This window comes from Sorex fumeus, unplaced genomic scaffold (assembly GCF_029834395.1).
Source record: "Sorex fumeus unplaced genomic scaffold, SorFum_2.1 ptg000010l, whole genome shotgun sequence".
Taxonomy (NCBI): domain Eukaryota; kingdom Metazoa; phylum Chordata; class Mammalia; order Eulipotyphla; family Soricidae; genus Sorex; species Sorex fumeus.
Window position 1 is genome coordinate 6,840,938 of NW_026606067.1, and position 12,226 is coordinate 6,853,163.

General features: G+C 38.5%; 1 protein-coding gene across 1 annotated transcript in view; it reads right to left on the reverse strand.

The window, feature by feature from the left end:
- Positions 1–589: 589 nt before the first annotated feature.
- LOC130020109 (complement factor H-like) overlaps positions 590–12,226 on the reverse strand; it is a 91,958-nt gene continuing 80,321 nt past the window's right edge. Inside the window, exons 14-18 of the mRNA XM_056110759.1 lie at positions 7,839–8,015; positions 6,649–6,825; positions 4,712–4,888; positions 1,709–1,891; positions 590–1,268 (exon numbers count right to left, since the gene is read on the reverse strand). Of these exons, the coding sequence (XP_055966734.1) occupies positions 1,075–1,268; positions 1,709–1,891; positions 4,712–4,888; positions 6,649–6,825; positions 7,839–8,015 (908 nt within the window). The 3' untranslated portion in view covers positions 590–1,074. The remainder of the gene's footprint in view (positions 1,269–1,708; positions 1,892–4,711; positions 4,889–6,648; positions 6,826–7,838; positions 8,016–12,226) is intronic.

Here is a 12,226-nt window from a genome sequence, read left to right on the forward strand (position 1 = left end):
TTACCTATAAGTTTTAGTCAATTAATAAGCTTATAGTCAATAAATCCTTTTGTACCTAATTTAGTTAATTCATTCCATTGATGAATCACATCTGAATGAAATCATGTATTATTTGTCCTTCTCCATCTGATTTGTCTCATAAGTCACAATCATCCATGTGCTGAAAAATGGCATGATCTCGTTTTGTTACCTATAACTCTCAGTATTTCGTTGTACACAAGCAGTATCTTCGTTATCCAATTGCATGTCAATAGAAACTGCTGTTTTCCCCAGTCCACCATTGTACATAATGCTGCTTTGAACATGGCGATGTTTTTATTCTTTGACTTAGTGTTTTGTACCCTTTTAGTAAGTACCCAAGTGAGAATACTACATGAGAGTTTTCATTTTAATGAATTTAAATATGACTTTTTATGACGACTACACCAATCCCATTCTATGAAAGTTCAAGTGTTACATATGATACCTAACTCCTGTATATCGACATGGTCTATTTCCCATTCTTCCAATTATCAGCATTATTTTAGAATTGTAATTTAGTCATATGTAAACAAAGGTGTGAGATTATTGCATGATTTTGGAATTGTAATCTAGTTATAAATAAACAAAAGTGAGCTATTTATATTTTATTCTTAACATAGACATTTAATTTAGCCTGAGTTTTAAGTGTTTGTTATTGATATCATTTTGAAAACATGAATATTCCTACAGTTTCTTTGAAATAGAGTTTCAGAAATCCCTGGAACTTAGAGACAGAGGTGGGATAATATTAGAAGAATGACAGATGAAAGCAGGCAGAAAAGATTCTACATCAAATTTAAAAAAAATAGACGTTTTAAAAATAGGATACATGCATTATTTTTTACAAACTTTTAATGTACTACATTTAAAATGTAATTTACTGGTCGCTCAGATTAAAATTGCATGATCCACATAATGTGTAACATAACTTGCGAATTTATGAATAAAATTTAAACTTTAAGAATGAGTTGATAAGAATGGATTACTGTTGAAATTTTATAATAAATGTAGATATTTTAAATTTCTAGATAATAATGCACTAGAAACATTATTTTACACACAAGTGGGATATATTATCTTTCCATTGTAACAGGTTTTTCTAAATGATTCATATGACTTTCTACGATATCCCCTTTTACAATCAAATTCAACAGTGTCCCCTGACTCGGAATACAGTTTCCTTTCTTCTGCCCATCGGAATATTATATTATGTTCATTCAAAAGGTCTTCTGATATTACACAGGGAGCTGAAATGAAAATAATATACACTTTAAATAGTATACAAATGCCTACTCACAAAATGTCAGACTTTCAAGCAGAGTCTCCTACACTCAGCCAAGAATTTAATACCCAAACTTTTTACAAAACAGAATATGGAAACCCAATCATGTGAATTTAAATCATATTTAAAAATTACTGTTTAAAGTATGAAAATGTTTGAAGTGTGAAAATTAACAGTTACAATGAAAGATTGCTAATGTCATTTATCATATTAAGATCCTATATTAAAGGATGTTTTATTGTTGTGCTTCAAACAAGGAATTTTCGAACTTTATTGTCTCTTATATTCATGTTTTGTAGTCAAGTTCAGTAAGGTTTGTGAATCAATGAACATTTTTTTCTAAACATCAGTCATTTTCCTTGACTCCTTTGGAATATTAAAATATGCCAAAGATAAAATACTTACTTAGGCATCTAGGTGGTTCTGACCACTGCCCATTGCGGCATACTATAGTCCTGTCTCCCTGGAGTACATAATGGGCTTGGCATTGGTAGTCAACTTTTGATTCCGGAGCATATTCACCGACTTGGTATGAAGTAGTATCTCCATTTTCTATAGATGGGGGGGGACCACATTTTCCTACAGAGTCTGAGAAAAAATATTTGGTTTCTTGAAGCTTTATTGATTTCATGGTAATATTCATTATATTTACTAGGATAGAGAGAGCAAATGTTTAGGATAAAAATTAAATGGGTGAAACTATAATGTATGTAATATGAAGAGTCATAATTTTACATGATGGAAGAGATTCAATGAAGAATTTTTGATTTTATAAATGGTCATGCTTATAAGAATTTCCTTTCAGCCTGCATAAGAGCAGATAGAGCATTAGTGAATAGGTTTGCTTTAGTCTCTCTCACAGCAGTAGGGTGTTTGCCTTACAAACGGCCAACATGGCCGACCCGAGTTAGATTCCTCCGCCCCTCTCGGAGAGCCCGGCAAGCTACCGAGAGTATTCGATATGCCAAACACAGTAACAACAAAGTCTCCAATGGAGACGTTACTGGACCCGCTCGAACAAATATTAAAAATATATTTTCACAGGACTGGAGTCATAGTATAGAGGGCAAGGTGTTTGTTTTACACACAGCTGACCCAGGTTCCATCCCCAGCACGCTATATGATCCCCCCAAGTCTGCCACGTATGGCCTAAAAACAAGGGGAAAAATGGTTTTCATAATCAGATTGTGCTGGACAAAAGACATCTGTTACAGTGGAAGTGGAGGAAAGATGAAGGACAACACATAATCTAGTGATTTAATTGGTCTTTTAAGTTTTACCTACTAAAGAGGGAGCCAGTGAAAGAGATAATGGAAATGGTCGAGGGAGTGGAAAACAATGCGACATCAGAGGGGTTATGGCTGGTACCAGCTTCTTTGACCCCTCATCTGTGCCTGGGTGGATGGCAGGAAATTAGAACATGGCCAAGAACAAAGAAAACTCATGGGTCAAAAAGCTGAGGAGATTCAAGACGCCAGTAAACAAAACCAGAGCTGCTGGCACCAGCAAGACACAGGTGCCAGGCTCCAGTCACCCCTCAAATCCAGAAGCCAGGCCATAGATCAAGTATGGTGCAGGACCGAACCTGATCTTTGGACACTGGGAGGCATGGGATGAACAGGTTGAGTCATGCCACAGGTAGGTAAAAGAGTGAGACCAACACATGGGGGAAGGACCTAAACCATCCTACTTAAACTGTCACATAAACTGGGATCATCAATATCTAAGCTTTTGAAGGCACATATTTCATACTCTACTCAAGGATTGACATATTTAAGAGATAATCCAGTTTCACAGAATAAAATGAAGTATTTTGATTTCATAAAAAATACACTGCAGTTTGCATGGGATCTCTAAGATTTAACTGCTATTGATTTTTTCCAATTTATTTTTATTCGAGACACACTGATTTACAAAGTAATTCAGAGTATACTATCAGAAATACAGTGTTCTAACATCAGTGCCACCGCCAGGGACACCTTCCTTCTCCAGTTTTCCCACACTCCCTCCCACCCACCAGCTTTTAGACAGAAACATTTTAAAATTTGGTTATTGCAGCCCGGATCCCCTGCTGACAATGTGGCTGGCTCTGTGTTTTAGATATGTGCCTTTAACATACTTCTGTACCACAGATGTGCCTGAGGCCCCTGCCTTGACCAAGTAGCCAGAAAGAAGTGTTTCAGGAACCCAGAGGTAAGATAATAAGAAGAAAAGAGAAACAAAAGAAATAACAAGAAACTAACCTGATAATGAGGAACCCAGCCTCTAATAGCCATAATTACTGATAAAAAAAAAAGTCTAATGTGATAGGAAATAGGCTAACACTGGGAAGGAGGACACAAAGACAAGATCTATTTATGTTCTATCTGCAAGAAATTCTTCACACATAAAAACATAAGTGTTGGGGCTGGAGAAATAGCACAGTGGGTAGGGCATCAGCCTTGCACGCAGCAGACCTAGGTTCAATTGCCAGCATCCCATATGGTTCCCCGAGCACCGCCAGGAGCAATTCCTGAGTGCATGAATCAGGAGTAACTCCTGTGCATCGCCGGGTGTGACCCAAAAAGGCAAAAAGAATAAAATTTAAAAAATAAAATAAAAACATAAAAAACATAAGTGGATTCAAGGAAAAGACTTGGGAACATACATGTACCAGGAAAAGTTATCTTGAAAAGCTAGAAGTAGCCCATGTCCTAATTTCTTTGTTGGCTCTCCTGATTTCCTGGACTCTCAATTCAGAAAAGCCCCAATATCTAGACCTCAGACTTTTTATATGTATCTAATCATTTCCTTCATGAGCTCAGCAAGACATCATGTCTTTAAATGTAATCCATGTGCTGAAGAAGTCCAACTTAATTATACTTTCTAGAATAACTCTCTGCCTAGTCTATGCCTCCAGGTGAAGTGTTTAGACTCCAAGTATACCTAAACCCTTTCACCTTACTTATTTGTTTATTTTTGTTGGGGAGCCACACCCATTGTGCTCAGGACTTACTGCTGGCTCTGTGCTCAGGGATCACCTGAGCAGGCAAGCTCTGGTGACCATAGAGGGTTCCAGGGTTCAAATCGGAGTCAGCCATGTGCAAGACAAGTGCCCTACCACTATCTGTCTCCCTTAAACCCAAACTTAAGCATTTTTTATACCTTTTTTTTTTGGTATGTCAGGAAATAAGAGCCTGAGAGCTTAAGTCCGGGACTTATTTTCCATTACTCAGATCAAATATTTCATAAAAATAAACTATATTAAGTACACAAAACATTTATTTTCAGCATAGTCATTTAGTGAAAATATGTCATAGGATTTCCCATATATGCATGTATGTATATGTCTTAATATATTGCCTGAGCATATTTTATTTGGGACAAAATATGTTGGGATAACAGCTAAGGGCAATTCAGATACACTACCTTTACACTGAGGAGGTTTTGTCCAGAAACCATTTAAACACTGCACTTCTCCTGATTCTCCATAGAGTTTAAAAGGTTTTTCACATTCATAATATACTCGTGTACCAGGTGGGTAGCTCCCCATATCATTTCGTGTGACAGCATGTTCAACCATGGGCGGACGACCACAAGAAACATCTATAGGGAAAGCAAAAAGAGCCGTCAGTACAATAACTAAGTAGAAAATCAACAAATGGAATTTGAATAATAGTTTAGGGAGATTTAACATCCATACTTCAGGGGGCTTGAGTAACATAGCCAATCAAATAAATTCTGTGGTTCAAATCTCTTTCTTTTTCTTATTATATTGCATTTGGTGTCACACCCAGGGACTACTCCTAGTTTGGTGTCCAAGTCGCAGTCCTGGCGACAGATGTGTGCCTCCTGCATGCAAGCTTCTGTGTGTTCAAGCCTAAGAGCTGTCTCCCTGGCCACAGTCCCTATTTTAAACTTTTCTTCTATCCTTCACAGAGTTAATAGACACTTTAAGAGGGGTTGGAGCAATAGCACAGTTGGTGGGGCATTTGACTTGCACGCAGCCAACCTGGGTTCGATTCTCAGCATCCCATATGGTCCCCTGAGCTCCACCAGGTGTGATTCCTGAGTGCAGAGCCAGAATTAACCTCTGTGCATCACCGGGTGTGACCCAAAATTTTTTTTAAAAAGTGAATAATAAGAATTTCTACTTTTTCCTCTCTGGTCTAAACAAATTCATGTTATTAACTATATAAATTTTAAATGAATAGATTGTAGGAAATATTACAATGAATTCATTGACTTCAGAATTTGGTTCTCAATCAGTCTCTTAATGAGTAGCAATTTTTTTTGTTTCTAATCTTTTTTTTCTTTTTTTTTATTAGTGAAGCACCATGAGGTACAGTTGTAGATTTACAAATTTTTGTGCTTGGGTTTCGTTTATACAATGATCCAATACCCTTCCCTCCACCACTGCCCATTTTACACCTCCATGGATCCCAGTATCCCTCCCACACCCATCCCCCCATCCCACCCTGCCTCTGTTACAGGGCATTTCCTTTTGTTCTTTCTTTCCTTTTGGGTGTTGTGGTCTGCAAAGAGGCATTGAGTGGCAATCATGTTCAGTCCATAGTCTACTTTTAACATGCATCTCCCCTCCTGGGAAGATCCTCCAAACACCCTTTATTTGGTGCTCCCTTCTCTATCTGAGCTGCCCTTTCTCCTAGAATGGTCGGCTGGCCTCTAAGCTATGGAGTAATCCTCCTGGTACTGATCTCGGCTATTCTTGGGTATTAATCTCCTGTTTTGTTACTTCATATCCCCCTGATGAATGCAATCTTTCTATGTCTACCCCTCTCTTTCTGACAATGAGCAGCAATTTTAAGTACATTCCTTAGGGACTACAGCAATGAACACACTTTAAAAGATGAACTCGAAGAAAAAGAATGATTAGAAGATCCAAACAGTGTACTTGTAGAAGTAACAGAATGGATGCATTTCCTATGAAAACACCCTTTAACAACTTTTTCATTACAAATGGTTCAGACTACTCCCATGAGTAATGAGTAATTCCTCAGGAAGTACTAGTGGCTATATAAAATAGAAGAAACTACAGCTAAAGTGCACAAGATTTCTTTGGAACTTAATTTGTTCTGAGGGTCACATTTCCAGAGCTTTTGATTGAATGGGTCTTAGTGAACTTTAAATTAACCTTTGCTTGTAACTTGCCTGAGAGACTTATATTACTATTTCAAAGACTACAGTGAGTACTACCGAACTATCTATTAACCGTTGAGGACACAATTCCATCCACAATTATATCAAGGCATAATCTGGATCTGCTAAAAAAGGAGTCTTTAAATAGTATATTATGATAATATCAAATAAGTGTAATAAATTAATTAAAATTATCACTGAATTACCTCGGCATGTTGGTCCTCCTATCCATTTGCTGTTAACACATTGTGCAAAATTGGGTCCATCTAGTTGGTAATTATATGAACATTTATAAGTCACCTTTTCTCCTGACTTATAGGAGCTTTTCTTTGAACCTATGAGCATGGTGTTAGGGAATTCGGGTAAGTTTGAGCAATCTGTTTCTGAAAAAAAAAAAAAAACAAAGAATACATGCTTATTCAGGAAATCTGTCAAGAAAATACCCATAATATCCTTTAGTTAAGTTCTAGAATAATAGGAACATATCAAAGTATGTATGTCTAATATAATTTTTATTATAATTTGAAAAATACCAACATACTGACTTAACTGCATCAAATGACTGGTTTTATATTTATCCAAAGTAGAATATGGATATGATGATATTGAAAACCTAAATATGTATGAAAACATGTGTTGCTTGAGGTCATACTTCTTATATTCAAATTCTTTTCTGCCCACAAAGATCAGCAACAGTGTGTGTGTATGTGTGTGTATGTGTGTATTGTCTGTGAAAATCTGCTAGCTTTAATGTTAAATATCTTGTAAAATATTTCTTGATAAATAAATCATTGGAAGCTGGAAATTAAATCATAGAAAGTTGCATACTAATGAAATTGATGAGCCACTTAAGAAATAGGAAACACGGAGTGTCAAATGTATATTAGAAGTACAAATATATTAGACAGAGAAATGGAGAGAGTGAGAAAGAAAGAAAGAAAGAAAGAAAGAAAGAAAGAAAGAAAGAAAGAGAGTGAGTGAGAATGAGAGAGAAGAAAATTGCTTGCGATAGACGCCATGGGGGTGGAGGAATGGGAGAGGAAAACTGGGAACATTGGTGGTGGGAAATGTACACTGATAGAGGGATGAGTGTTGGACCAGTGTATGACTGAAAACCAATTGTGAACAACTTTGTAACAACTTTGTACCTCACTGTAAAATAAAGTGAATGTTGGAGAGGGAGGATATTGAAACAGTAGCCAAGGTGGTGGGAAAATGTTATTATTTAGCTCATGTTGTCAATTTTTATTACTGGGGAAACTACTTCTACCAATTTCAAGACCTTCCCAGAGATAGCTTTATAAATTTTGGAATTACTACTTAGATTAATATTTATAGTATCTATATTCTGAATTAGAGATATTTGTCAGCCTTAGAAGAATATAATACACTGTACTTATGCATTCTGGTGGACTGGACCATTTTTCGCCTAAACATTTTGCTGTTGCAGGTCCATCAATTCCATAACCTTCAGAACAGCTGTATGTAAATTCTTCTCCGTATTGGTAACCATCTCCCTTGTGGAATGGAAGTAGAGCATGAGAAATAGGAGGTGGAGGTCCACAAGGAAGTCCTAAAAAACATAAAAGAATGACTCAATGTTTCACTAACTTTGAAATCTGATTTTATTAACTGCTTAGGAAATTTAATATGTAGTGTTAACATAACAATTTTATTTTATTTTTATTTAATTAATTTTTGGTTTGGGGACCATAAGTGGTCCCCAAAAGAAAGTTCAGGCTTTCTTTAGGCTCTGCACTCAGGCATCACCCCCAGTGAACTGGGGGCACTAGATGTGGTACTGAGGATTGAATCTGGCTGGGCAGCCTGCAAAGCAAATGCCTTACCCTCTGTGCTATTGCTCCTTCGTAGAATTTTATTTGACACTAAATCAAAACTCAGAAGCTAAGATGACATCACAGAGAAGATTTGCAAATAGGTCCTAAAATCAGTCTTCTAGCATAATCCCAGCTGTTAATATGAGCAAGAATATGTAGCCAAGAGTATAAATACATATATCTATATCTACATAGATATATATGAGAATGTATATATAAAAATGTATATATGAGAAGCCATAATTTATTTACTAATCAATAAATAACAGTAAAAGGAAATACAACAGGAATTAACCATCTTAAGAAATGTACCTTTTACATTTACACAATGGAGTACTATGTAGCTGTTAGAAAAGATGAAGTTATGAAATTTACATACAAGTGGTACTACATGGAAAGTATCATGTTAAGCGAAATGAGTCAGAAAGAGCGGGATAGACACAGAAAGATTGCATTCATCTGGGGAACATAAAGCAACAAAACGGGAGACTAACACCCAGGAAGGGCTCAGATTAGTACCAGGAATTTTGCTCCATGACTTGAAGGCCAGCCACATGTGCTAGGTGAGAAGGAAGCTCAGATAGAGAAGAGAGCACCAAATAAAGGGTGTTGTGAAGACCCTCCCAGGGTGGGAGAGACATGCTAAAAGTGGTCTATAGACCAAATATGACTGCCACTCAATGCCTCTCTGGCAAAACACAGTACCCAAAAGAAGAGAGAGAGAACAGGGAGGAATGCCCTGCCACAGCGGCAGGGTGGGACGGGGGGGGGGGGGGGAGGATGGGGGGTCGGAGGGATGCTAGGACCCGTGGTGGGGGAGGATGGGCACTGGTGGAGGGATGGGTACTTGATCATTGTATAACTGAAACCTAAGCACAAAAATTTGTGAGTCTATAAGTGTACTTCATGGTGTTTCACTAATAAAACAAATTAAAAAAAAAAACATATATTTTGTACTGGGTACTAGCCTGAGTACTGAAGCAGAGTGAACAGGACAGAAATACCACCCTCAAGCATGTTACGGCGCTAGAGTCTTTTGAACCAAATGAAAAATTATCATTTACCTATTCCGCAATTTTGCAATAACATGTAACAAAAGAGTTCTCCCTTCAATACAGCTGTGTCTCCTAACATCAAGAAGACATGGCATATACCAACACATTTTACAGTAGACTCAGCAACCAACTGAGGGGCCACTCTGAGCCCACCCAACCAAATATTGAAAATTGAATGATCAAAACCTTATTAAAATCAATGAATTCAATTAAAATGAAATTCAATTAAAACAAAGGTAATATTGACTTAGCACATATCACTTCTTAACTACACCTTATTCTGATTTTGATGGCTACTTATAGTTATTGATACAACTGTATGTTATTGCTTCAGTATGATGGAAACATTAAAAATGTGCTAATTTAAAAAAAAAAAAAAGAAATGTACCTTTGCCCCATTGGCTCCAACAGTCAAGCTCAAACACCAAATGTCTGAAACTGAGTTCCTCTCATACAATGCACCACGGCAACAACACATCATCAGTAGGGTAAAACTGAACTATCTCACGATGGTCTATCTAGCTCACGTTCAATCTCTGACGACCCAGGGATCTCACCCAGAAGACCCACCCTGCCAGAGCCACATAAATACCTCATGGGCTGACCTCCAATACTTCCACTACCCATCCAACGTCAAGCTCCAGGCCACTTTCCAGACCGCAAGACACATGAGAAGACACTTAATACCCATCTTCCATTATTACTGCACCATATTTGATGGGGTTCAAATATGGTTTGAACCATGGGAACACCTGCAAGGGTGATTAGAGGCCACGATAAAAGCCTCTATCCTTCTCAGAGAGTCCGGCAAGCTACCAAGAGTATCCCACCCGCAAGGCAGAGCCTGGCAAGTGATCCGTGCTGTATTCGATATGGAAAAACCAGTAAATAAAATCAGTCTCATTCCCCTGACTCGAAATATAATTTCTTTTTTAATTGAGAAGTTCTACATGGAGCTGGAGAAGTTCTATAAAGAAGACCACACCTCCTACAGGATCATTGTCCATGATTTTAATGCCAAGATAGGACCGAGAAGATAGGCCAAAGAACTCCACATTGGGACCCATGACCTAGAATGGAATGAACAGGGTGAGAGAATCTCTGAGTTCTCATGTCACTCAAGACCATCCATGGTACCTCACAGTTCCAGAGGCTGAATCTAAACACTGGATATGGGAGTCTCCCGATGGACAGTTCCAAAATGAAATTGACCACATCATATTCAATTGATGGTTTTGTCTGACTGATGTCGCTGTTGTCCCAAAATTCCAAATGGGATCGGACCATAGTCTCCTTCTTGCAAAATTCTTTTTCACGGAGCGGGGAAAAGGGGCTGCAAAGTTTAAGAATCGAATCCCAGAACAACCACCAACTGGGAGCTCTTTGACACTATTGAGGCAACATGGGAAGATGTGTGGTTGATAATATTGACGAAGAATATAATCAACTGTGCGAAGAACAGGTAAAGAGAGTAAGCCACAAAAAGATGCCTATCTTCAGAAACTCTTGAGCTCTTTCGTCAACATGCCTTTGTGTGAGCTAACATCAGAGATCGTAAAGCAGTGCAGAGAAGGGATAAAAGACTTCAAAAAGAAAAGCAGTAGTGCTGGCCAATGCAGCAGAAGCTGGGAAAAGCATTTGCAATGCACACCTGTCCTTCACCAACTACAAGACCAAGATGACTGACCTCCGACATCCTTATGGATCTATCTCATCTTTCAGAAGGACAATGGAAAAGATTATCCATGATTTCTACTCAAATCTCTTTGATAGCCATGTCTACCTGTCCAAATACCAAATTCCACAGGATTGATATGTCATTCCCAACATTCTCCCTTCCAAAATCTGACAAACCATTTCATTGGTAAAGAAAGTGAACAGCACCTGGCCCAGACAAGGTCAGAACTGAACATCTGAAGAATCTGTTGTCAGTGCTCATCAATGCACTGGCTCAGCTCTTCACAGGCTACCTGTCTGAATGCAAGTTTCCATCCCAGTGGAAAACCAGCAGGACTGTACTCCTGTACAAGAAGGGATACATCCATGACATTGGCAACTATCTCCTGATCTGCCTGTTGTCTGTCATCTACAAGCTGTTCATTCAAGTCATCCTGAATAGGATTGGCAGAGCACTAGATGACGGATAACTATGCAAGCAAGCTGGTCCACAACTACACCACCTCTGCTTTGCTGATGACATCGTTCTAATAACACCAAACATTAGCCAAGCAGAACAAGTGCTGGCCAACTTTGACCATGAGTATTGGAAAGGTCGGACTGCAGCTGAATCTCACGAAGACAATGTTCATGAGAAACAGACTCGTTTCCGACATTCCATTCACTCTCAATGGAACGAATATCTCTGAATGCAGCAGTTATGTGTACCTAGGTCGAGAACTCAACATGACAAACAACCTGGCACCTGAGTTGTGCAGGAGGAAGAGAGTGGCATGGAACACTTTCAAGAGCGTCGAAGAAATAGCTAAGAGGATGAAGAACCTCCAGCTCTGGGCACATCTCTTCAACTCCACCATTCTTTCTGCATTAACATATGCCCAAGAGACCTGGGCCTTATGAAAACAGGATGAGAATGCTATTCGGGTATCCCAAAGAGGAATCTAAAGAGCTATGCTTGGAGTATCACGCTTCACTCAAGTGAGAGAAGGAATCCAGAGTTCCGACCTCCGTCGGCGATCCAGAATCAGGGATGCTGTCTCACTTGCCAAGGAGTCGAAAATCAGATGGGCTGGACACATAATATGATTTGGAGAGGACGGCTGGTCTATAGCCATTACTGACTGGATTCTACGTGGCCTCTAATCACCCTTGCGTCAAAAGATCGCGTAGCCGCCCATCTATGAGATTGTTCGACTTCTTTGTCAAGAATGTGA